The sequence below is a fragment of the Rhineura floridana genome, chromosome 18, assembly GCF_030035675.1.
Source record: "Rhineura floridana isolate rRhiFlo1 chromosome 18, rRhiFlo1.hap2, whole genome shotgun sequence".
NCBI lineage: Eukaryota > Metazoa > Chordata > Lepidosauria > Squamata > Rhineuridae > Rhineura > Rhineura floridana.
Window position 1 is genome coordinate 20673169 of NC_084497.1, and position 27684 is coordinate 20700852.

Consider the following 27684-nt stretch of genomic DNA (forward strand, 5'->3'; position numbering starts at 1 on the left):
GCGTTGGCACACGATAGGGGCTGGGTTGTGCATGTGTGTAACGCAGGTGTGGGGAACCTTTCGCTCTCCAAATGTTGCTGGACTACCACTCCCATCGTTCCTGGCTCTTGGCCATGCCCATGCTTTGGCTGGGCTGATGATGGGAGTTGTAGTTCAGCAACATCTGGAGGGTCAAAGGCTCCCCACACCTGGTGTAATGGCTAGTTTAGATGTGGGGAAGCTTGGGCCATCCACACGTTGTTGGACAACTCCCATGATCCCTGGCTATTGGCTATGCTTTGGCCTGGGGGGGGCGGATGGGAGTTGTAGTCCAGCAACATCTGGAGTAGTCCAGCAACATCTGGAGGGCTAGTGGTCCCCTACATCTGGGCTAGTTGATGTGAAGCTTCAAGGAATTTCTCTGCCCTATGACGCTGGGATAGGATTGGGGCTGGGATGTGTGTGTGTGTGTGTGTTATTTTATTTAATAAAATAAAATAAAAGTTTACATTTTTCTTCAGTAGACAGCTGCTTTAATGATCGCTCTGTACTGCTTTTAAGTTTTTTAAAATTATTAATTATTATTATTATTTATACCCCGCCCTTTTTCCGAACTGGAACTCAAGGCGGCTTCCAGATAAAAAGTACACATAATTAAGAACATACAAAAATCTGCATTAAAATATAAACTATTGAAATATTAAAACCATTTAACAACATTTAAAACGCTGCAAACTCAGTTTAAATAGCCATGCAGATTAAACAATGACAGTACAGCACCCACTTCAAGCCCTGTCCTTAAGACCTTCAGGTCCCAAAGCCTGTAGGAAGAGAATTAATGCTTTTGTAGTGCTGTATTGCTGCCTGGATATTTTATGAGGGGGGGATATATAATAACTTTTATAAATAAAAGTAAATAGTGGGTTGTAGGCAACTAAGTCCTATTCAGAGTAGACCCAATGAAATTAATGAATCTAAGTTAAGTCATGTCCGTTGATTTCAGGGGGTCTACTATGGTAGGATTCAATTGAATACATCCCACAGAATCCATTTAAATTGTATAATTAGCCATGAACTCTGTCCTGAAATGTCCAGCTTTTGCATCTCTAATAACATTACCCCTCGTTACATCTTTATTTAATGGATTTACCCTGACTTTTTGAAAGTCTTCTTACAAGACAAATTCTCACCTGTCCTAGTCTCTGAAAGTGTCCAAATTACAATTTTTAAAATCCTAATTATTTTAAATAGGCCCTCACAATCTTCCCTGACCCTTACCTCATGAATAAACTTGATCATAATATAGAATTTGCCAAATCTGTTCAAACTATTCCTCTAATTTCAGCCCCTCAACCTGCCTCCATTTATAAGCAATTTCAGCTCTCATCAATATCCAAAGAATATATGGTTACTAGTATATTTGTTTAGTAAATAAGGGCTCTATGCATTTCGTTCACTGTCTCATAGGATCGAGGTATGTTCCAATCAATGAAATAGCATAGACTGACATGTTTTATCCAGATTTGAGCATCACCCTTGTCCCAAAAGCACATGGTTTTAAAAAGCTACAGAATTTGAAAACTAAATTGGATCTCTATGCTTGCTATGAAATATCTCAGCAGGCCACTAGATGCCACTAATGATCTACAGGATAGTTTCAAATGGGGAAAACAAAAACACCTCAAAATAAAAATTGGCATTCATGTATTCTCCAATGGTTCATCATTTTCCAAGGCCTGTAACATTCCTCTCTTTATTATTGTCAAACCCATCACACCATGATGAAACAAATTAGAAGCATTGTTTGGAAATCAATATCACATGTTCTGCTTCAGAAATCATAGCACATGGATTGTCACCAGCCTTCTGGGGAGTCTTGACACAGTGCTGGTGATAGGCCCGTCCACCCCCCCAATCAGGCCAGGTAAAGTCCTGCCTGGACTATATATCATCTATATATTCCATAGATTTATGGGCTGGAGCATCAGTTTAGGTAACTTAAAATGGCAGCTAGCCATCACAGATGAAAGCTAAGCTTGTCTCCCATTCAAAAGTGGCTTCACTGCACGCTGCTGAAAAGCTGTTGGGGGCTTGGTGAAACTGTGGCTGAGTCAGGCCAGTGGGGGGCCCTTTCAAGCCTCAGCCAGCACCCAAGTAGGCCAACTGCTGTCACCATGTTATTTTTTTTATTGCACCCCTAAGCTCTGCTAATTGGAATGGGAATGGACTGCCTTCAAGTTGATCCCGACTTATGGCGACCCTACGAATAGGGTTTTCATGGTAAGCGGTATTCAGAGGTGGTTTACCATTGCCTTCCGCTGAGGCTGAGAGTCAGTGACTGGCCCAAGGCCACCCAGTGAGCTTCATGGCTGTGTGGGGATTCGAACCCTGGTCTCCGAGGTCATAGTCCAACACCTTAACCACTACACCACACTGGTTCTTGAGGACACTGCAAAACGGTTGTATCAAACTGAAATACTAAAGTTGAAATGAATGAACCTGTTAAGCATGTCCATTAACTTCAAAGGGTCAACTCTGAGTAAGACTAGCGTTGGATACAATCCACAGTGACTGGGGGGTGGACATACACTTAAGAAACGGTGCTCCTGAATGTTTACCTATAAAGCCCTATATATGGCTTTGGACAAGACTATCTCAAGGCTCACCTTGTCCTTTATGAGGACAGCTAGTGAGGTCCTTCTCCAGATTCTTGAAGCCCCAACTGTTTACATCTTTTTTTGTGGTGGCACCGGTAGCGTATGGCAGGCATACCGGGATGGAAAGAGGGAGAAAGCAAGCATGGTGCAAACGCACCTGCAGAACCAATCGAGCACTCCTTTTTGCAGCATACTGACCTCACCCGTCCTCCATCCAATTATGCTGGGGCAGCAGCAAATAAGCTAGAGGTAAGCCAGGTGAGTGGAGCAGACCCAACCATGCCATCTGCTGCTGGGTGACACCTGATCTGCAAATCACTCTCCCTTGGTCTGTATTGGACTCTCCATTGTGGAGTCCCTCAGGGGTCGGTTTTGTCCTCCATGCTCTTTAACATCTACATGCAGCCTCTGGGTGCCGTCATCAGGAGTTTTGGAGTGCGTTGCCACCAGTACGCTGATGACACGCAGCTCTATTTCTCCTTTTCATCTTCTACAGGTGAGTCTGTGGATGTGCTGAATCACTGCCTGACCGCGATAATGGACTGGATGAGAGCTAATAAACTGAGACTCAATCCAGACAAGACTGAGACACTGTTGGTGAATGCCTTCCCTGCCCAGATGGTGGATGCTTACCCTGTTCTAGATGGGGTTACACTCCCCTTGAAGGAACAGGTTCGTAGTCTTGGGGTTCTTTTCGATCCTTCCTTGTCTCTGGAGGCGCAAGTGGCCACGGTGGCAAGGAATGCATTCTACCACCTTCGGTTGGTAGCCCAGCTACGCCCCTATCTGGACAGGGATGACCTCGCCTCAGTTGTTCATGCTCTGGTAACTTCTAGGTTGGATTACTGTAATGCGCTCTACGTAGGGCTGCCCTTGAAGACAGTTCGGAAGCTTCAGCTAGTGCAAAACGCAGCAGCCAGACTGCTGACGAGGACCAGCCGGTCAGCGCATATAACACCTGTTCTGGCCCGTTTGCACTGGCTACCTATTTGCTTCCGAGCCAGATTCAAGGTGCTGGTTTTGACCTATAAAGCCTTACACGGCGTGGGACTGCAGTATCTTGTGGAACGCCTCTCCCGCTATGAACCGACCCGGTCACTTCGCTCAGCGTCTAAGGCCCTCCTCCGGGTACCAACCCATCGGGAAGCACGGAGGACAGTTACTCGATCTAGGGCCTTTTCTGTAGTGGCCCCCGAATTGTGGAATAGCCTCCCCAAAGAAATACGCCTGGCGCCGACGCTTCTATCTTTTCGGCGCCAGGTTAAGACCTGGCTATGCTCCCAGGCATTTTAAAGCGTTTAATGTTACAATTTTAAATCTCTTTGTTTCAGTTTATTTATTGTGATATTTTGTATTTCTGTACTTTTAATCTTTTGTACACCGCCCAGAGAGCTATTCGCTATGGGCGGTTTAAAAATGAAATAAAATAAATAAAATAAATAAATATAACCGGTACCTACTTATGGCTTTTCAGCCTCAGCTAAAAATTATTAGCCCAGGCATTTGTCTTTAATATACCTTGAAGTATCATGGCTTTTAGACTTTAGAATTTTGCTTGGGATTAGTTTTATCGCAGTTCTGCTGTTTGGATGGGAAATATAGGAAGACTCCATGAAGTGAGTGCTTCTTTTGTTTTGTGGACAAAACAGAGGATCTGGTGCATTGTCTGTGAAATTGCTCTCCTTATTTATTCAAGATCTGGTAATTTAATTATCAGACTGAAAAGAGGCCTGGAAATGTGATGTGTGCTTGCAGAGGGAGATTATGCAACATACCAAACAGTTGTGCTTGTTAGAGCTGCTGAGAATCTTAGAACAAAAATGAAGAGCTGCTTGTGGGCTTCTCATTTCGGGCATCTGGTTGGCTACAATGAGAACAGGATGTTGGACTAGATGAGCTTTTGGACTGATCCAGCAGGCTCTTCTGCTGTTCTTGCTCCTTATTTTGGAGATCAGTGTATATAACTGTGATCCTTTTAAAACATTTCTTATTTCAGAAAGCAAACATTTTGCTCCTAAAGGAAATTGCAATGGCTGGTGAAGTAAAATTACAACATTTTCAAAGAAGAGTTTATAATTTTATTTCAGCTCTCTTCCAAGACATGACAACAATTTCTTTACAAAACATTCCCCAAATGTGACCTCTAGGAAAAGCACCGAAGGTACAGAGAATAACCGGGGGGGGGGGAAAGGAATGTTTTAGCTCTACAGTATTTGTTCAGTGTTCCTTCTAGGCATTATATGACGAGGAGGAGACATTGCCTCCATGTCCTGTCCAGTTGGTGTGGATGAATTCGCCTGGCTTTGACAACAGTTCGTAGGTGTGGGCACCAAAATAATCCCGTTGAGCCTATGAGAAAATGCAAGACATAAGCAGTGTTAATCATCAAGGTTGCCAAAACAACATAGTCCACATTCAGCTGTCACTGAGCTCACTGGCAGGTAAGCCACCTGACCGCTCAACCCCAGAACCTCTCTACACTCAGTCAAACTGAAGAGGATCCTTTAGACGAGGACTGGAGAACCCGTAGTCCTCCAGATGTTGCTGGACTACAGCTCCCATCATCCCTAACAATTTGCCATGCTGGCTAAGTCTGTTTTAGATCAACCCTTCCGAATATTGTGCCCTCCAGATGTTTGGGACTACAGCCCCACTCTGTCGTCCCCCCCAATATTTATCATCATCATCATCACAGAGCCATGAGTGTATAAGGCATCTTGCAGAGTGAAAACAGGTAAAAATATTGCTGAAAGCTCCTGCCAGCACAGAGCTTCCAATCTACTGTTGGAATCTCCTCCCTTTATGGAGCTTCCAATCTAAAACAGACAACAAAGAACACAACAACCAAAGGGAGGGGAGAAAAAAGGAGAGGGATGATTACAGGCAAAAGCAGTTACACATACTTAAAACTTGGGTACTTTAAGGAATGGAGATTAAGTGGTTAAGCCTAAAGCCACAAGCACAAGATGGGTTTTGAGGAGGGAGTTGAAAGAAAAGAGAGCTGGGAACAGACACATTAGATGGGCATCTGGTTGCCCATTGTGAGAACACTACTAGATTATATGGGTCTTTGGCCTGATCCAGCAGGACTGTTCTGATGTTATTATTTATTGAATTTATATCCCACCCTTTCTCCTAAGGGAGCCCAGGGTGGCATAAACAAAACAACTTAACATACTAAGCATACTAAAAACAATTAAAAATATTCCAAAACACAATTGCAATTAAAGACATTCTAAAACACAGTTAAAACGTTCTAGAAAATAGATAAAAACATCCTTCCATCAGTGATCTTTGGGTTGCCAGGAACAATCCCCTTCAGTCATCAAATGCCTGGGTAACCAGGAATGTTTTGAAATCCCTCCTAAGAGTCAATAACATTGGAGACAGGCGCACCTCACTGGGAAGGGCAAAAGTTTTGGAATGGAGAAAAAGGTTGGAAAGGTTTCAGACTGGACTCCGCCACCCCTAAGCCATTTTCAGACTTGCTTACCTGGATCAAGTTGGCAGGCAGAGTGCCATGCCTGTACCCGTCATAGAAAGAAAGTGCAGTGGTGAAGCATGGCATCGGGATGCCAATCTGGACGCCTGTGCTGATGGCACGTCGCCACGAGTCCTTAGGAGGCAATGAAGAACTGGTGACCTTAAAGTTGCACAGAGCCAAGTGACCCTTCCTCAGTGAGAAACACAGGGTTTCTAAACCCACTGAAATTAACGACCCAAGTCAGTCATGTCCGTTAATTTCAGTGGGTCTACTCTGAGCATGACTAGCCCTGCATACCATGCAGCCGATGCACAAGTGGGACAGACTTCAGCCTGTGCAACAGCAATTCTTTTCCCTGTCTTCCCTATGCACCCTCAAAATCATCTTCAAAGGGTTGCAGGGAGAGGAAACAAGCAGTACTGAGATTGTGGTAGATGTGAAGTTTTCCAGCACATAGCAAATACAAGTACTGTTTTATATACATACGGCAGTCAGAAAACTTTAGGTGTCTTCTAAGTTTATTTATTACATATTTATCCTGATGTTCCTCCCTTTTTCATAATTCCTCCTCTTCCTTTCTCCTCCAGTTACGCACCTGACAATTCTCTACCGCCGTCTTAAAAAAGTTGTCCAATAGGAGGTTCTGGAGATCAGGATTTCGATCAAAGGCTTCTTTGATTTTCCCCAGGAACACACTATACAGGAGACATACAAAAGGAGTCACTAAGATTTCATTAAGTATATAGAGTAGATGGCCCAGAAGCCCAAAGGTTTGTGGGCCAACATATCATAATCAAGGACAGAGATGGGCAATGATGTTGTAGCTGCCCTGGGCTCCTACTGGGACGAAAGGTGGGATATAAATAAATAAATAAATAGCCATCTTCTAATGACCAGGTAGAAAAGACAAAATCTGAGTTGGAAGCAGCTCCACCACACAATGGGGGGCAGACAGGTTCTGCTAACAAGCTACAGAGCTCAAATGAACCTTGATATCCTGTGGGCAGGTCTTGATGGCTGTTCCAAATCCTACTTCCTGTGGAGTGTAAACAAGGTTTAACAGTACTGACGTTTCTTCATTGGGATTGAGATTTAGGAGGGCCAGCATCTCCCATGCTTCTCGCAAAACACAGAGTCATCTCTACCACCAATTGCTTTGCGGGAAGGATTCCATGAGAGAGGGAGGCAGGTGAAGACCGTTGCAGAGCCTGCTCCAGCAGGACGGTTTCCTCCCCACCCAATACCACCAACCATAATGAGGGAAGTGTCCTGTTGCGTTTCTGATACGTTCAAATATTTATTGTATTTCAAAAATATATAATTGAATATTATTGTAAACCACTTTGGTAGGATTTACATCCTGAAAAGTGGGATATAAATCATTGCAATAAAATAAAATTTAAAAACTCCAATCAGCCCCAGCCAGCATGGTTAAAGGTCAGGGATGATGGAAGTTGTAGCCCAACAATATTTGGAGGGTTCCACATTGGCATCCCCAGCAGGGAGGAACCGGTTCCCATATCCAAATTATGAACAGGATGGACTCCAACAGCACAAGCCTATGTATGTTTATTCAGCCTCAGTTTTCAGACTGGTCTTTCTGAGCTCCAAGCCAAGAGGACTGCCCCCACCCCAGCTACAAATCAATGTCCACTGTGCCAATCAGATTCTATCCTCCTTCCTCACCTTCGGATGATGCAACCTCCCCGCCACATCAGAGCGATGGCGCCGTAATTCAGTGTCCAGCCAAACTCTTTTGCTGCTTGCCTCAGCAACATGAAGCCTTGGGCGTAGGAAATGATCTTGGAAGCGTAGAGGGCCTACGCGGAAAGTGGGGAGTCAAAATTTACAAGGGGGAAAAGGCTTTCAAGTGAGAGGCCGGCTCCAGCGGGTGGCAAAATCAGGCATTTGCTGGGCCAACCAAGAAGAGAAAAGGACCCCACCTCCACCACAAACAGAGTTGCCTGTTGTCATGACCTAGAAGGTCAGAGGCAGGGTAACAGAATTGTCAGTTTGCCCACCCCGTCCATTCCAGATTAAAGAAACACATTGAGTGTATCTTGGTGGAGGTTACCAAGAATTCTGGAGCCACAGATGCTCATTCCTCACCCCAAAAGAACAGCCTTGCAATCTGGGCCTCACACTATGGAGGTCCTTGTTGGTGCCATTTTGAAGAAAATTAGAGTGCAGACCGATGATTTCTCCCACCCATCCAGGATAGGTGCTCCCTAGCCCTCCAGATGTTGTTGGACTACAACTCCCATCATCCTTGATCACTGGACATGCTAGTTGGGGGCTGATGGGAGTTAACTGTCTGACAACATCTGGCGGGGGTCACAGGTTGGCCATCCCTGGCCTAACAACTCACTTTGCGGATGTCCTCCAGGAATTCTGTCTTATTTCCGTTAAATTTAATCCTTTTGGGTCCACTCAGCAGCTTGCTGGCTTGTACTCTTTCATCCTTGAGGGAAGACAGGCATCGTGCAAAGACGGCCTCCCCTTTGAACATAAAGAAAAATCGAACTTCACAAACTGCCAAGCTAGGACAACAGCAAACAGGACCACAAAGCCATATGTATAAAACAGATTGCTTTCTAAAATGACTCAAATTGCCCCCACAAAAAAGTATTAGATCACATACATTGGGGGGTGCAGACATAAAACTGTGATTATACAACTCTCTGAAAAGATAGGCGCTTAGCAGGTGACTACAGACCAGCCTTCACCAACTTGATGTCCTCCAGATGTTTGGGGCTACAACTCCCATCAGCCCCAGCGAACACAACAAAATGGCTGTGGCTGATGGGAGTTAAGAAGATCTTGGCTGTTGGATCAGGACAGTGGCCCATCTAGTCCAGCATCCTGTTCTCACAGTGGCCAACCAGATGCCCACAAGCAGGACCCGAGTGCAAGAGCATTCTCCCCTCCTATGGTTTCTAGCAACTGGGATTCAGAAACATACTGCCTAGGCATCATGGCTAGAAGCCAACAGTAGCCTCATCCTCCATGAATTTTCCAATCCTCTTTTAAAGCCCTCCAAGCTGGTGGCCATCACTGCTTCCTGTGGGAGAGAATTCCAGAGTTTAACTATTTGCTGTGTGAAGAAGTACTTCCTTTAGTCTGTCCTGAATCCTCCAACATTCAGCTTCGTTGGATGTCCACGAGTTCTAATCCAAAACATCGTCAGGGCATCAGGCTGGCAAAGGCTGGCACAGACACGGGGGCAAGCCACTATCCATGGGCCACTTGTTTGTAATTTAGGCCCCAATCCAGTGCACATTTACCTGGGAGTAAGCCCCGTTGAACACATTAAGCTGTGTCCAACTAAATCCTACTCAGAGTAAACCTATAGAAGTTAATTGAACATAGTCATGTCCATTTATTTCAGTGGGTCTACTCTGAGCAGGCCTTAGTTGGATACAACCCAGGGCACTTACTTCAGAGTAAACATCCATAGTATTGTGTTGCTAGTCCTAATGGCAAAACACAAACCACAATCACAATCAGTGATCCAAACAGTGAACACTGAGTGCCAATCTTTTTGCATTGAAAACAGTACCAACCACGCACAAGGTGGAGATTACCAGCTGGCTTGGAGGGACCCCAAGTTTTGCAGTGATACAAGACATCTTAAAAAACAACAACAGGGGGGTAAACCCCCAAACCAGCCCACTGAGGACTGCGTATGCTCTATAGAAATGGATTGCTAACTGAGGGTGACAAGACGTAATGGAGTAGCATGGAAGAGGGCATGGTCGGCGGCTGGAACTCAGAACAGAAGCAATTCACCCTGCAACATTTTGTTGCAAGTCCCACGTGTAAAGAACAACTCCCTGAAAAGGGGGTGGAGGGAGAGCAAACACAAAAGAAGACCAAGTTCTCCAGATTCCTGTGAGTCATACCGTCACACCTTCACTGCCGCAGGTACACTGTGGCTCCCTCACACTGCTACAGTCACAAAACTAGCCCTTCCCCCTTTCTTAGCCAACACATACCCTTCTGCATTGTGAAGGGAGGGAAGAATGACTGCTGTTTCAGAGCAGGAAATTGCAAGTCACGCTGATGCAAGGAGGAAAGAGAGAGAGAGAGAGAACACCCACACACCCAACCCATTAGCAATTCACTTGGCAAAGTTGGATGGTTTGCATAAAAGAGAGCTGGGTAGGTTTGCCCTTCCCTGAGAAGAGGAGGGTCACCCTATGGGCCAAGCCCTGAACCCCAGGTGAAGAAGCTTTGCTATTTGAAGGAAGAGAGGGGGATGCAGAAAACTTCAGAAGGAATAATGTGCCTACATAAGAAAGGGTCCACAACTTAGCGGAAAGAGAAGATGCTTTGCATGCCAAAGGGTCCCAAGTGCAATCCTCAGAGTTTTCATTTAAATGGAGCTTATTTTAATTATGGCAGCAAGCAGTCTATCCTTATATCTGTAATACCCAATTTTTAACATATAAAAATGGTTGGAGTCCATTTATTCATTCATTCATAAATGATTCTTTTAAAAAATAAACTTAAAAAGATAAAATCAACTTTACATTTATAAATATTTATGGCTCTGTGCATATGTATGTGTATTCTAAATAAGAAAATACCGAGATGTTAGGGAAATTAGATAATCACATAAAGACGTAAAACATTTTAAAGATAAATTCTTTGGTATCTTCTTTAGTTTCATTCTGTATGTTGCCCGTCTGTTTTTTTCTCCCTCCTCCGTGTTTCAGTATTCAGTGAAATGTTTAAATAAAATTTACATACATTAAATAAATTTATGTAAATACATATATTTACATAAATTAAACACATTTTTCCAAAATGCTGTTTTATATTATAAATGAACATTGTATTATAATTTCATTATAATGTTTGGTAAGTATTTTTTATTGTATTTCATTATTCACTATTATTTTTTATTGTATTTCATTATTCATTATTATTAATAATGGAGGGGTTTTTTTAAAAAAAGGTGTGTGGATGATGTCAGGAATTTGGAGGAATTCTGTGCTCACACAGCAAATTCATTGGGACATGTGGATACACCACAGGCCTTGGGTGTCTCATCTCATGTCTTTCAAAGAAAACAAGGACCAATCTACGTATCGCTAGGTCTCCTGCCTCTTCCCCATCATTGCCACATTTTAGCGCACATCTACGGCTAAGTGATTTACCAATGAGAGTGACGGGAATCCCGTACTCCAAGGCCGAGATAGCTGTCCACTTCCCCGTGCCCTTCTGGCCTGCACTGTCCTTGATTTTAGGTAGCAAATGCTTCCCATCAGCATCCCGGTACTTCAAGATGTTGGCGGTGATTTCGATCAAGAAGGAGTCCAGTTCCGTCTTATTCCAGTCCTCAAATACCTGGGGGTAGAGGGAGGTGAGCAGATTGGTTAACAACTCCACACACTGCATTGCTTTTTAGGATGTGGAGCCCTCTGCACTTCATACCTGATGCATTTGCCCTTTGGAAAACAGAAGAAGCTGCCTTTATAACAAATCGGAGTATTTGTCCATCTGGCACAGGTGTGGGGAACGTTTGGCCCTCCAGATGTTGCTGAACTACCACTCCCATCAGCCCCAGCCAACATGATCAATGGTCAGAAATGATGGCAGTTGTAGTTCAGCAACACCGAGAGGGCATCATGTTGGCTATCCCAGTCTAACCAAGGAAAGTTAGCCAAATGTGGCAGACCACATCCATCATGTTCAGGAGACCACATCTGTATCATGGACTCACCTTGGCCATCTCATCATGGTCCATGCCCAACACATCTTTCATGAGATGATAGGCTTCGCAGATCAACTGCATGTCTCCATACTCAATCCCGTTGTGCACCATCTTCACAAAGTGTCCAGACCCCTCGTCTCCTACCTGCCGGAGACACAAGAACAATAAACCAATCAGAGCTCAGTGAGGCCCCCTCCATCATCCTGGGTGGAGTCAATGGCCATTTAGCTCCTCCCCTTGGCCTAGCGAGGAACAATGGCCATTCCCCTCCCCTGCTCCCAAGAGTGGTTTCCATTGGCAAACTCTTCCACCTGATCATTACATCATTTCAATATTTAACAGTATGAAAGACCCAGTACACAAATAGCCTCCTTTTCCTTTCCCCGCCCTGTTTTCCTTCTGTGACATGCCTCTTAAGATTGTAAGCCACTATTATAAAACGTGAACTGCTTCAAGTGTTTTGGCAGAAAAGCAGCATATATATGTAAATAAATAAATGAATAAAACAAAACAATTTGCAGAGATCTGCGGCATCAGCCTACAGCTTAATACTAACTATGGTCTGTGTTCTGAATGTCAGGGCTAAGCCCTAGAACAGCTAGACACACACATTTGGCTCCCCATCCTTCAGAGGGCCGCTCAAGGAAGCTTGAAGAGCACCTCTGAGCACGTGCAGAGTATCTCAGAAATACATCAGCGCAACTTACCCAGTCACAACAGGGTTCTCCAGTTCCCACTTTGGCAGCGATGCTCTGAAATATCGGCTTGATGTGAGGCCTGCGAGGAACGAACAGGATATTAGACAAACCGAACACAGGCAACAGAAAGGTCATGACTGTGTTTGGCAGGAGAGGCCCTGCTTATTGTCTCACCTGTAACAGTGGCCAAGAGGGCGGAGCCACCAGACAGGGCATTCTCAGGTGTGGCTCCCCATCTCTGGAACTCCCTTCCAAATGATAGTCAGCCTGCCCCCACCGCAGAAGCATTTAAGAAACAGCTAAAGACATTTTTATTTGGCCAGGCATCTGGACCAGCAAATAATCATTATGGGGGTGCGGTCCCTACAGATGTTAACATTGCCGTTTATTATATTTTATTTGAGTCTGTGGTTTTCTTAATGATGTGTTATTGGCATGTGGTGCTTTAGGGATGACTACAGTCCAGCAGTCTCACAGGAGACGCTGAGCCAGTGCAAACAGGAACTGAGCAGGAAGAGCAAGCAGTCACTTGCGCAGTGCGGATGTTTGAGGGGTACTCACTGAGACCTTTCCTGGGCACCTTGGAACATACTGTCAGGTTCCCTTGCGCCCGCGGGCACCACTGCAGCGACCACCGCATTAGGAGGCAACCAGCCCAAGGACGTACGGCCAACAGGAGACAGTCACTTACCATGCCTCTTTGGCTCCCCCCGGCATCAGTGAGGGGCCATACCTGGCCCCTTCTTCACCACCGCTCACCCCGCTCCCAACGAACAAGATGCCTTTTTCCTTGAGGTCCTTGCAACGCCTCTGGGTGGGGAAAAAAGAAGGGAGAGTTGCTATCCAAAAGAAAGGATCATGGGGGTAACGAGCTAACTTTGCATTCTTATTTAAGGCAGAGTATATCTCAGGCTAACAAAATAAATTATTATTATTAGTTATTACATTTGCATACCGCCCCATAGCAGAAGCTCTCTGGGCAGTTTACAACAATTAAAAACATTAAAAACAAATATACAAATATATAAATTTTAAAACACTTAAAAAAAAACCAATTTAAAAACACATGCTAAAATGCCTGGGAGAAGAGGAAAGTCTTGACCTAGCGCCACAAAGATAACAGTGTTGGCGCCAGGCACACCTCATCAATAAGATCATTCCATAATTTGGGGGCCACCACTGAGAAAGCCCTCTCCCTTGTTGCCATCCTCCGAGCTTCCCTCAGAGTAGGCACCCAGAGGAGGGTCTTTGATGTTGAGCATAGCGTACGAGTGTGTTCATGTCGGGAGAGGCATTGCATCAGGCATTGTGGTCCCAATAAAATAAAATAAAATAAACCTGACTCCTCCACCAATTAAAATTTAAAAAGCCACTAGGAATCCTGCTGAAATCCTGACAGAAATCTCTCAGATACCAAAATGCAAGTCGATTCTGCTGAGCGAAAGCTGGTCACATACAACTACTCTGATGTTACCCCAAATTGCGCAATTCGTGGCGGAATCAAACTCTTTACTTACAACTTTAACGAATCTTCTACTAAAAAATGTTGCGAAAATAAATAAAGATGATGCAACAGTAACCACAGCCACGAAAATAACGCAGACTATGGTAAAACAAGACTGTCAATTATTGACTTTAAATAAGAAATCATGTAGATCTAAAAAGCCATCCAGAAGCAAATAAATCAGGAAATCAAAAAATATGAAGACCTCCAAAACTCACTGCAAAAACAACATGAATTATAATAAGCTTTTTAAACTTTTGGATCCGCCAAAGTCTATGACTAAAAAGCAAAAGAAGAAGCAAAAGTATAAGAAGAAATCTAAAAAAGGGACTTCTGTTCAACTTCGGTCTCCTCAATCAAACCAAACAGAACTTCCATTGAGGATTAATTCAAATGTTATGATCCCTGAGGGTTCTCCTATTTCAAGAAATGCAATAAATCAGCATCAAATCTCTCAACCATCGAAAATGTCAAATTTCTCTCCAGCTATCAATCAAAATAGATGGAATCTAGTTCGAAGCGGGAACATGATAGCCATAACAAACTATCCAAAACCTTGGGGTCTGCTGAATCTACAAGCACGAAAACATCACCTATGTGCCACCTTGGATAATATAATCCCTGGGCTTTTAAATGTCCACCAGATCACCTCAGTGGAGTATCTTTTCAATAATTACATTTCTGCTAGAGCCCTGATAACATTATGTGATGATAATACAACAAATAATATCTATAAAAGAAGACAGACTCTTCTAAATCACAATCTTTTATTATCTAGGGTATTTAAAAACTGTGCTCCACCTCAATGTTTGATTTCGCGTGATCTACCAAAATATAGTCCTGTGTTGGCTAATAGTCCTGTGTTGGCTAACAGTTCTGATACTGCAGAACATCAAAATCCTCAATTCTACAGCACCTTGGACTCGAATCATGGTCTTAAAGCTACAAGCCCTCTAGAAAATGAGAAATTCCTCCCGGAAGAGATTCTTCTACTTGACTCATTTTCTTCTTTATTGATAGATGCTAAAAGTGAAATAATCACGAAACTTGAAATTCTCTTACAGACTTTAAAAACGCAAATGGCAAATGTAACCCCCGGAGTGAGAATTTATGAAAACATCAAACTGAATGCGACTGAAACAAATAAAGATCAGCCCTCCATGAGGAGGACTACTAATACTCAATCTGTACAAAATGTTTCCTTAGAGATACCCAACACAACGACTTTATCTAATCCCAACTCATATCTCCTACAAGGTTATTGACCAAGATCGTCAAGTGTAAAGTGGTCCTTCTCTTTGGTTTCTTGGAATATTGCTGGATGGTCTAGCAAAATGCCAACTGTTAAGGATTTCCTATCCAGCTATGATATTTTATTAATACAGGAAACTTGGGCTAGGGATGAAATATACCTAGATGGATTCTCAGCCTTCTCCCTTGAAGCTCTGCGAAGCAATGGGGGGGAAGAGCTAAGGGAGGTTTATGTATTCTGGTTACTACCAGAACTGATGCTGTGATCTGCTCCTTATCCCCTTTGTGGGATCTAGCTGTGGCAATATTGTTAAAATCTACATCCTTTGTTTACTTAATAGTAAATGTATATATTCCTCCTAGCAAAAGAAAAAATTCTACCAAAAAACAATTTACCAAACTAGAATCTTATCTGTTAAGCTTGATTGACTCTTTCCCCGAAGCCATTTTAATCCCAGCAGGGGATTTTAATGCCAGAATCGGTGCATCAGATAATGACTTATATTCTAAATATCATCTAGAACCCCCCGCGATAGATGATCCTATAATAATTCCCGTAAGACAATCTAGGGATAGAGGAATAAATTATGCAGGTTTGTGCCTAATGCTTATGTCTGTGAAATTAAATTTATCCCTGTTAAACGGCCGTATAAGGGGAGATTTCGATGGAGAGCTAACATGTCTAGGGCCCAGGGGAGCATCTGTCATAGACATGATCTTTGTCCTGCTGGAACTTTTTGCTCAAATTAAATGCTGCAGAGTCTTGTCACGACCTGAAAGTGATCATTTTCCGATATCTTTAAATGTCTATGGTACAAATAAATCCCCTTTTTTAGAACAACGAACATTTGCTGCCATGGATGTTGAGATACGCCCAGCGCGGATTAAGTGGATTCCTAAACTCCAGGAAAAGATCGCTGAAGGTCTCAACTCCTTCGAATTACAGACTATCAAAAACCAACTTATAACAGCCGCATATAGCTCTGTAAGCTACCATTACTTATACCAGTTGATTAATAAAATTCAATATTTGATTAGAACAGACCCCAGGAAGTCACTGAGAAGGTTTACCAATAAGGCGAACCTGTGGTTTGATAGTGAATGTTATGAAGCAAGAACACAAGTAAAATATTTTCATCAAGCATTTAATTTACATAGATCTCATGAACATCTAGATAGATTTAGGACAGCTAGGAAAAAATTTAAACAGCTAATTAAGCGGAAGAAGATTCTTGCCCTAAGACAATCGTGGCAAAATCTCCTTCAGGCTTCTAAATTAAAAGATTCGACTATGTTCTGGCGTATAATAACCCAACACTGGCCTAAATCCAATCTTCGATTAGAATGTGCCATTGCTCCAGCTATTTGGGAAAACTATTACACCACTCTTTACCAGGAAAATTATATCATGGAAGACTCCAAACTAGACCCCCATATAGAACCCCCTGTATGGCCACCAGTTACTTCAGCTGAAGTCCTAGATCTTATAGCTACCCTCAAACCAAATAAGGCACCAGGGCCAGACAATATACCCCCCAAAGTCTTTAAAGCAAACGCAAAGTGGTGGGCCCCCACCTTGGCTGCATTATTTACTAACATCAACTCTTCCATGGTTATACCACAAGGGTGGGGTGCTGCAATAATAATTCCATTATACAAAAAAGGCTCTCGACTGGACCCTGCTAACTATAGACCGGTAAGTTTGCTTAATATAATTAGTAAGCTATACACCACTTACCTCTATAGGAAATTATTAGATTGGGTTAACCAAACTGATTTTTAGCACCTGAACAAGCAGGTTTTCGCATAGGACGATCGCCGTATGACCATGTTTTGGTTCTTCAGCATCTTATTACCAAATACAGCAAAACTAACGGTCAGGCTCTATATTCGGCCTTTGTAGATTTAAAGGCGGCCTTTGATTCTATATCTAGATCTAGACTCTGGGTGAAAATGCAAAACTTGGGAATTGATAGGCGTCTTTTAACCTTGATACAGGGCCTTTATCACAATACTTCCTTGCAGATTCAGTGTAATAACGAAGGCCATTTAACGAAGCGTATCTTTACCTATAAGGGTGTCAAACAGGGGTGCATTTTAGCACCCTTACTATTCAACATCTATATAAACCCCCTAGTGGCTAAACTTACATCTATATCATCCCACCCTCCAATGCTAGCCTCTAACCCGAGAGCATGCCTGCCATATGCAGATGACATACTGCTCCTTTCACAGACACCGATTGGTCTCAAAAGATTGATGGCAGCTCTGTCATCCTTCTGTCAAGAAGAAAAACTAGTAGTAAATCGGCAGAAGACTAAGGTTCTTGTCTTTACTAAAAAAAGGACAAAACATATCTGGAGGATTGACAATTTGCCGATTGAGCAAGTAAAAACTATTAGATATCTCGGTATTGTACTTCAAGCATCAGGTTCCTATCAGATGCATATCTCCTCTTCCCTGTTAACTGCCAGACGTACAACAAAAGCCCTATTATCTTTCTTCTATACCAAAGGGGGCCAATTTATCTTTCCAGCCATAAAAGTATTTGCTGCGAAAATCCTCCCGCAACTCTTATATGGGGCTCAAACTAGTACATACACCAATTTTACTAAACTAGAAGCCATACAAAACTCCTTTTTAAGATCAATATTAGGAGTCCCTACTTGTGTTCCAAACTTTATATTGAGACTAGAATGTGGTCTCCAATCCATAGAGTCCTGCGTGTGGAAACTGAGATTAGTATTATGGTTGAAATTAATTTTTAGGCCCATCGGGTTGGCTCCACATGTACTTATAGATAAAGTTCGTTCCCCTTGGGAAAAAATGATTCATGACAAACTTTTAAGCCTAGGCTTTTCTTTGCCCTACATTCTCCAGTTGGGTTATGACTCTGCTTGTGCAATAATTAAACAACGGTTAAGAGATATTGACTTCCAGCATCATTTACTCCTTGTAAAGAAACAAAGACACAACCCGAAATTTTTCACCTTAATGTCTTACCTCATGAATTTGGAACTCCCTAACTATAGAAGGGCTTTTACTCTAATTAGATTAAATATTTTGCCATCCGCTGTATTGTCTGGTAGATATAATAAAATCTCATATTCTGAGAGACTTTGCCCCTGTGCTGATGGAGAAATTGAATCAAATGAACATGTTCTTCTTCGTTGTATATTTTATCATGATTTAAGATCTCAATTGATTATGCCTATTTTGTCGTCTCTTCCATCTAGTCCTGAATCCTTTTACATAGATTATCTACTAGGCGATTATGTACCTGAGGTGACACTTGCTGTCGCCAAATTTAGCGCTGCTGCTATTAAATGTAGGAAAATAAAAGTCCAATAACTAATTTTAATGCGATTGTTTTGTATATTGATTTTATTTGATATATATCTCCTTGCTGTTAAATCAAATGGAAGTCATTTGTATTTGTTTTATTTTGTAATATTTATGTATGAAGGGTCAATTTGACTGTAAATAAACTCAAACTCAAACTGCTGAGTCCAAACTTTCACTAGGCATTATCCACATACAGGGAGCCTCTAAGGACTAGAAACTTAAATCCTGCTCCCAGTACTAAATCCTTTGCATCTGGGCTTAGCAGACGGTGTTGGGCTTTTGAACATGGAGCGCCTGGCATAGCATCCCTGCCCAGATTCAAGGCTCCTTAAGCAGCCATTGGGCAAAATAAACATTTTCTGCTCCGACAGGGCTCTCCCCACCTCTCAACCTATAAATAATGTTTATTTAAATACTTGGATGTTCTTTTGAAAGGCGCCTCAAAAGGATTTACATCCTAAGAGGCAGGATATAAAGAACTGCAATTTTATAAAATACCTATCTTTCAGACTAATTCTAATCAACCGCACAGGACTGTTTGAGAGGATAAAGTTAGCACTCTTGAGCTCCTTGGGGTATCTAAGCAGGATAGAAATGGATGCCACACATACCGTGCTGTCTCTGTACTCAGAATTCCCTCCGTCAATAATGATGTCCCCGGCACTCAGCAGTGGTACCTGTAAAGGGGAGAAGAAGAAGGTATGTCGCAGCAGCCCTGCTGGATCAGAGTAAAGGCCTATCAAGTACAGCATTGTGCTTTCTACACAGGCCAATCAGGTGCCTCTGCAAAGCAGACAGGCAGGGTGTATTGGCAGTAGCCCTTAGAATCACAGAATCATAGAGATGGGCCATCAAGTCCAACCCCCTTTCCCACTATTGTTCCCCAGTAACTGGTAGCAGGAGGCATACTTTCAACCTGGAGGTAGCCTGGCCCTGGGTTGCAAACCTGCAGAGGGTAGCCATAGGAACAGAAAAACGCCCTTACCAGATCAGACCAAAAGAGCTATCTAACCCAGCGTTCTATCTCCCGCAGCGGCCAACCAGATTCATTCCCTTGCATCTCCAGGTCAGGCTGGGAGAGATCCCCAAATAAGACCCACTGCCCGTCAGTGTAGATAATACTGATCTAGATGGACCAGTGGCAGTAGTGTAGTGGCAAATTCAGAAGTGCAGGGTCCCTTCATATTAATCACACCATGCCCCATCCCCACTTTTTTTTTGCTGTGGGGTTGAGAGAGATCCTTGTTAACGCCTAAGAACCAATAAGCATGAAAGGTAAGAGTGTTAGCACTGGGAAGAGTCTTCTCATTCTTTGACTCACCTCCTTTCACTCTGATTGGCTCCAATCAGCAGGAAAGGAAGCATGTTAGAAGACTCTTCTCAGTGGCTAATACACTCCTCTTCCATGCTGATCAGCTTGTAGGATGCTGGAGACATAGGAGCCCTGCTGGGATCCTTCTCCCAAAGAAGTAAAGAATCTAAGACACACACCCCTCCGACACCCCGCACAACTACACCCCTAACCAGTGGTCTGACTCAGTGTAAGGCAGATTCTTATGTCCCTATGTCTTCTTAAGGGAAAGGCCATAGCTCAGCCACACAGCATCTGCCTTGGATGCAGAAGGTCCCAGGTTCAGTCCCCAATGGCATCTCCAGGTAGGGCAGAGACTCCCGTCCAGAGCTTGGAAAAGTTACTTTTTTGAACTACAACTCCCTTCAGCCCAATCCAGTGGCCATGCTTGCTGGGGCTGATGGGAGCTGTAGTTCAAAAAAGTAACTTTTCCAAGCTTTGCTCCCGTCTGAAATCCTGGAGAGCCGCTGCCAGTCAGTGTAGACAACACTGAGTTAGATGGACCAACGGTCTGACTCAGGATAAGGCAAACTTCCTATGTTTTCTTCTTTGACTCAAGATTTTGGATCAGGGAGTGTCTCCAAAGCAGAGCATCCTCTCTCCACAATTCTAACCTCCACAGCGAAACGTTTACTCGTCAACAGGCACTGTCCCATGAGGAAGCTGCCTTACACCAAGTTAGACTGTCTACAGTGACTGGCAGACGGCTTTCCAAGATTTCCAATGTCGCTTTCTCCCTGCCTTTCCTAGAGATGCCAGGGATTGATGCCAGGGACCTTCTGCATGCAAGGCAGATGCTCTAACCACTGAGCATTGTGGCCCTTCCCCACAGGGAGGAAAGGTTCAGCTGGCCTTAGGCATGGCCAGCCTGCAGAGTTCTAGAAAGCTAAGCCAAGGGACCCAACGCAGAACCAGCCCCATTGGGACAAAGAGAGCTGCTCTTCACCAGCTTGTTGATGAAGTCGTCCACGGCACTCCCAGCCTTGACAAGCAGGATGATCCGCCGGGGCTTCTTCAGCTTGGAGACCATTTCTTCCAAAGAGTGAGCCCCGATAACTTTAGTGCCTTTCGCTTCATTTGCCAGGAAGTCGTCCACTTTGGATACCGTTCGGTTAAACGCGCACACCTAGGAGGGAGAGAAGGTTGGGGGGTTGCATCAGGAGACCACCGAGCTGATGCCTTTTCTGAAACACATCCCCCACACGTGCCCTTCTGCTGGGTTTACTCCAGGATGAGGACATGATCTCCCAAATAGACCCATGGCCCCAAACAGAAAAGACACCTGTGTGTGCCGCAGAGCAATTATCTGCAGAGATCGCTCAGACAAGTGAGCCAAGCTACGCGGTATCATTTAACATGCTCCAACAAACGAGACGAGGCAAGGAAAGGCTTTCCTCTAAAACAGGGATGAGGACCCTGTGGCCTTCCAGATGTTGCTGGACTCCCACTCCCATCATCCCCCGCCAGCATGGTCATAGGCGATGGAGTCCAGCAGCATCTAGAGGGCCAAAGGCTCCCTGTCTCTGCCCTAAATCCTATATCTGTAAGGCCTCTGCCCCGAGACATCTCGCTTCTTCATCCTGTCCAGTACTTTGCAGAGACCGTCTGTGCTAAACAAATGCTTAGCGGCAAAAACACACGTTTCACATAGGCAGCTTTTTACTCACCACAAAGCCATGGTCATTCATGTTAAGAATGAGGTTCTGGCCCATGACGGCCAGTCCAATCAAGGCGATGTCTGCTCTGGAAAAGGAGAAGAACAAAAGATGTTTGCAAAGTGAACTGAATTGCAGACAATCATGCTGCTGCTCCAGTTGGCCTCTTAATGGTGGGGACAGCCAATGTGGTGTCCTCCACATGTTGTTGGACTACAACTTCCATCTGCCTCAGTGGTCAGGGATGATGGGAGTTGTAGTCCAGAGATATCTGGAGGGCATTGTGTTGGCCATCCCTACTCTATGGTAAGAAGCCTACAGAATACATTTTTCAAGGTGGCTCAAGCAAGCAAGCCCAGCTACAGCGGGAGGCCAGAAATAGTTCTGTCGGGGTCACTGGCCAACGTGACCCCCTTCCTAGACACCAAATATAGAGAGATGTTGAGCAAAAAGGTTTCCTCTCCCCTGAGAGGAGAGACTGCGCCCACCCTCCTCACATTACATCAGAGGTTGGTACCCTGTGTCACTCTAAAGGCCACATTCCCTTCTGGGGGCCACATGTTAGTGGTGGACGCAGCCACATGCAAACCTGGGCAGAGCGATGGATGCAACTTTTACTTTGCACAGTAGGCTACTGTAGTCCAGCTGAGGAAAAGTGAGAGGTTTCTACGCACACAAGAATGTAAGAGCCCTGCCGCTGGATCAGGCCAAAGGGGGCACATTCTAATCCAGTATCCTGTTCTCACAGTGGCCAGACAGATGCCCATTATGGGAAACTCGCAAACAGGACCTGAACACAACGGTACTCTCCTCCTGCCACACACACAAACTTCTCTATCCAGTCAAGGAAGGGGCATCATTACAGTTCAGGGGGAAATTTCAGCCAGGAAAGCCATGAGGGGCGTGGCCTGGGAGGGGGCGTGGCCTAGCAAGAGTCCAGAGGGCCTTACAGAGAGAGACACGGAGGGCCATACTGGGCCCTGAAGTTCACCCCTGCATTACATCTTGTGAGGCCCAACATCGCCAGCGTGCAAAAAAAAAAAGAGGGCGAGTTCTCATTCAGGTCCAGCCCTTCCTGTTTTCTCAGGAGCATATCCTGCAAGAAATCTGATTGGCTGGGCTGAAAAGTCTAGAATGCCCCAGTGAGGCAGGGCGGAGCATTTATCCCTTAAGTTGGGGGGGGGGGAATGGTCTGCACGGGAGAGCCTTTTGCAAAGCACTCAGGGCTTACAAGCGTAAAGAAGGCAGAACATGGCTTACATAACAGGGCCTTTTATACGTGCGTGGGCAAGCCAGTGTCTTGCCACAGAGGATAAATGGAAATAAAAACAAATTAACTAATCCACTTAGTTTCTCTGTTCGTAGTCACCCAGTTAAGGGTATCAAGAAGCAGGAAAGGTCTGTTTAAAAACAAAACATGTCCATGCTCTCTCCAGGCAGGGCTTCTGATCCATGCCTTAAACCAACCAGGACCACGCTGCGCCCGCTTTAGAGATTGAGCAACTGAGCCAGCAAACGAGAAGTTATAGGCAGAAGCTCTTTTATTTCCTCTGGTGTGTCTCAACCAGAGAGACTTCCTCAAATTCAGAAGAATTACGCGAGGAAGGAGAAGAAACAAATGGGGAAGAGAAGGAGTGGCAGGAGCAGAGGAACGGAAGCAGCGAGCTTATTCAGAGTCAGACCGTTTCTCCATCTAGCTCAGTGCTGTCTACACTGACTGGCAGGGGCTCTCCAGGGTTTCAGAGGAGTTCCTCCCAGCCCTACCAAGAGATGCTGGGGACTTGAACCTGGGACCTTCTGCATGCAAAGCAGATGCTCTGCCACTGAGCTACAACCCGTTCCTCAGAGAGGATTTGCAGTTCCAGTGAATCAGCAATGGCTGCAATCAGACACTGGGGGCAGGCGTGGATTAAATCCTGGGCACAGTCCAACTTTCACAATACACCTGCAGCGTCTTTCACATCATCACATTGCATAACTTAAGCCAGCCAAGTGTCACTAGAACGGGTGTGATTGTGGCAACTGTCTCTCCACCAACACCACTCTTCTCTGCCTTGGCCAATCCCTCCTATCTACAGCTTCTCAAGCCTTATTCTACCAACTAGTAAAGAAGATGGTCCTCTGTATCTGGGCTACACCACTTCAGATTATAGGGGAGGGGAGAGTTCACATGCCTGAAAGCTACATGAAAGCACTCACATTAAATCCCTGGGAGAAGTACAGTATGGAGCTAGAAAACGAAGAAGAAAGGTTCAGCCTATAAGCAGCTCAAACAGGACTGAGCGTTGACGAGTCATGAAATACGGAGGGTCAACTTGGAAGAGAGGATCCGAAAACATGTGCAAGTGTGTGTGTATGCATGTAAGTGAGAGGCCACATCTGCACTATGATACCACTTTAAAAGTCATGGCTTCCTTCACAGAGTTACGGTTGCCAGAGTGGTTTAACAGTCAATCCCTCTTCCCAGGGAACTCTGGGAATTGTAGCTCAGTGAGGGGAAGAGGGGGTCTCCTTTAACAACTCTCAGCACCCTTCACAAACTACGCTTCCCAGGATTCTTTGGGGGAAGCCATGCAGGTTTAAAGTGGCATCGTAGTGTTTTAAATGTATAGTGTGGATGTGGCCAGAAAGAGGGAGAAAACTTGTTTGCTTGTGCGCCAAGCAGCTTATAGTATCTCAAACGAAGATGTGGCTGGATAGCCCAAACCCTGAACAGCAGTATTCCTCTTAGTGGTGAGGATATACTGCAACATTTTGCTGCAAGCCCCACATGCTCATCACCATCATCTCAAGCATTCATACAACGCTTAAGAGCATTCAAAAGCCATTCACAAACTTTAGCTCAGGGGTGGGCAACCACAGGCCCAGGGTCAAGGGGATGGAGCAACTCCCCTATGAGGAAAGTTTACAACATTTGGGGCTTTTTAGTTTAGAGAAAAGGCAAGTAAGAGGAGACATGATAGAGGTGTATACAATTACACAGGCGTGGAGAAAGCAGACAGAGAGAAATGTTGCACTTAAGAGATCATCTAATGGAGCTCAGCGTTAGAAGATTCAGGACAGACAAAAGAAAGGACTTTTTAAGCACAGCGCGTAGTTGAGCTGTGGAATTTGTTCCCACAGGAGGCAGTGATGGCCACCAACTTGGATGGCTTTAAAAGGGGATTAGAGGAATTCATGGAGGATAAAGGCAATCAATGACTACTAGCCACGATGGCTATGTTCTGCCTCCACTGTCAGAGGCAGTAAATGCTTCTGAATACCAGTTGCTGGAAGGAGGGGAGAGTTGCTCTTGCGCTCAGGTCCTGCTTGTGGCCTTCCCATTGGGGCACCTGGTTGACCACTGTGAGAACAGGATGCTGGCCTGTGATGGGCCCCCTTTGGCCTGATCCAGCTACAGGGCTTTCCTTTATGTTATATGCTTAAAGCAGCATGTTCTTAAAACACATGCAGCACGCCTCCCAATGCACTCATCATTTATGAATTCATTTTTATCCCACCCTTCTTCCGAGCTGATCAGAGCAACAGGTAAGCGGCCTTATACTTAAGAGTCAAGATCATTGACCCATCAAGCTCAGTACTGTCTGCACTGATTGGCAGCAGCTGCCCAAGGTTTTAGGCAGGACCTCTTTCGCAGCCCTACCGGGAGATGCCATTTGGGGGGTTGAAGCTGGGAACTTCTACGTGCACAGTAGACACTCTCCCACTGTGCCACAGCCCTTCCCAATGTACACAGATTAAATGCAACCAGCTCCCCGGAAACTGAGATTAGGCCTGAACATCCAAGCTGAACGTCTAAACTGAACCCACCTTTGAATGTATGTTCATTTGCGAACAATCAAGAAAACTGCCTGTGCGTGACCATTTTTTCTCATCTGTCCTCAACCAGTGCCCAAATAACCACAGTTAGCGTGATTTGATAACATTCCCGGACTAGAAGATAGTTGTTTTTTCCAGGACAGGTGCAAAGCCCTAGGACCCATTTGTCAGGCAAACGCTCAGTCCTGGAAAACGTGGATCAGTTACAGAAGCATATCTGAGCATGAACAAAGTGTCCGTCACCCCTCCCCTTCGGCTACCAAAGGATTTCGAATTTGCAGATCAATCTGATTCCAAATAAAGGGCTCGATCCTGTCTATCCACCCTTCCTTGAGAGTGAAGCCCAACGGAGCTCAGCAAAATCTTCCCTTCCGACGATACCTCCGCTGGAAGCCTTGCAGCGTCCTCCCTCTCTTACTCAGGAGTAAGCCTCTTTGAGCCAAATGAGACCCCCTGCTCCATAGAGAGGGATCGTGTTAACAGACTGCCCTGCTACGCAAGGTGCTTACTCGGGAGCCAGCCCCCACCCCGCGGAGGTCACTTCCGCGTAAGCGTACTTCAGATCGGGGCCGCCACTTGCACACTCTTAACTTGAGAGGAAGTCAGTGGGGGTCCATGCAACTAAGTCCCCCTCAAAGGAGACCCACTGAAACCCATGGGCCGAAGTTAATCCACGCCACGGGTCCACCCTGCGCAGGATTCAGCCAGCCCAAGTAAAGATACGACCCTGATCACACTTGCTTGAGAGTATGCCCTACCCCGCCTCGAACTCCTCAGGGATTTACTCCCGCGTAAGCCCGCCTAGGGGATCGGGCTGCACGTGCCCCAGCAAGCCCCCCGCCCTCTCCCAAAACGCCCCTAAAAATGCAGTCAACTTACTGGGCCATGGCGGCGGCTGGGCGAGAGCTACGACGCGCAGAGCAGGCGACCAGAGCTCCCAATGAGGCTTCTATCCGGGTCGAGCGGATCGGCCTAGGCCAGCCTACCGGAGGGAGGATCCAGCCCCAGGCCGGCCCACAGGTCGGCTCCGGCAGGCGTGCGGCGCGCATCGCCCTTTAAAGGCGCAGGCGGCTCCTTCCCTCTTTGCAGTCAGGTGGAAAGAGACGGCGCAAGGGTTGGTAGTCATGCATCAAAAAGATGCAAGTTTTGGGCGCAGGCCCCGATTCCTCCCCCACCTCGCTCTCTAGCTGTCTACTCGGGAGTTAGGACCAGTTCATGCATTCAGCGGGCAGAGCTTTTCCTCCCCAAGGAATGAATGGCGCCTGGTTAGTGCAGCCACAGAGGGTTGTCTCCGCTGTTACTCCTACTTAGAGTAAACCTACTGAAATTAATGGATCTGAGTCAGTTGTTACTTAGATTTATTGCCCGCTCTTCGCCCAAAGGGCCCAGGGCGGGTCACAACAGTTTTAAAAGACATCGTTAAAAACAACCAAAGTCATATAACAAAATAGGGTGGGTCCTAAAAATGTCAAATTAACTTCAGTGAGTCTGCTTTAAGTAGTTAGGGGTACTATATTTTGCTCAGAGTAGACAAGTGTAGTGGTCCAATAGTTGACATGTCCATTCATTTCAATGGGTCTGTTCTGAAGAGGACTGTCTTTAATTACAACCCCTAAATTTTACATTTTTGTAACCCACCCTGTGACTTACTGGTGAAGGGCAGGTAATAAATTTAACAACAGTCTTATAAATCAGAAAATAAAAAGATTTATTTTATTTTCTTGAGGATGTGTTAAAAAAACTGTCTTTGCCTGAAGCTGATTTTATGTAAGATGCTTTGAGCACTTTTGAAAGGCGGCAAGGGCATAAATCAAATCTTTTTAATCCAATGCAATTCTGTAAATGTCTACTCAGAAGTAAGACACTGATTGTAATATCAGTTTTTATTTGATTTGAAGTAAGACACTGAGTTCAACAGGACTTACTCCTACATAAGCTTGAGGTTACAACCTTATGCCCATTTAACTGGGAATAAAGCTGATACATATCAACATATATAGGATTTTGATGCACAGTGGGTTTACACTGCAAATCGCCTTGGGTTTCAGTTATGGAAAGAGAGGCAGGGTAGAAATGAAATAAATAAATAATATAGGGCCAAAGAACACACCTTGTTAAGAGCAGCTGTTCTGCTGCTCAACCTGTTGGACATCCAAGCATATACACACAGCACACAAACCATTTCAGCCGCATGGAGGGTTTTTTTTTTTAACCCATATCAC

General features: G+C 44.8%; 1 protein-coding gene across 1 annotated transcript; it reads right to left on the minus strand.

Moving 5' to 3' along the window:
• Positions 1 to 4691: 4691 nt before the first annotated feature.
• On the minus strand, positions 4692 to 26479 carry PGD (phosphogluconate dehydrogenase). Its single transcript, XM_061600573.1, has 13 exons — positions 26342 to 26479; positions 21656 to 21731; positions 20935 to 21114; positions 19249 to 19314; positions 13229 to 13347; positions 12547 to 12616; positions 11849 to 11983; positions 11283 to 11472; positions 8489 to 8619; positions 7807 to 7940; positions 6716 to 6815; positions 6130 to 6252; positions 4692 to 4985 (listed from the first exon to the last, which is right to left on the minus strand). Exons 1-13 carry the CDS (start codon positions 26347 to 26349, stop codon positions 4866 to 4868), a joined length of 1452 nt encoding a protein of 483 aa, XP_061456557.1. The 5' UTR covers positions 26350 to 26479; the 3' UTR covers positions 4692 to 4865.
• Positions 26480 to 27684: the final 1205 nt, after the last annotated feature.

Bases quoted from the DNA above. Each gene is read 5' to 3' on its own strand.
- PGD (XM_061600573.1), bottom strand. The intron at 21,115-21,655 runs GTGAGTAAAAAG...TCTCCCTCCTAG, and splicing joins TGAATGACCATGGCTTTGTG to GTGTGCGCGTTTAACCGAAC. The intron at 8,620-11,282 runs GTAAATCACTTA...TTATGTTCAAAG, and splicing joins GATTCCCGTCACTCTCATTG to GGGAGGCCGTCTTTGCACGA.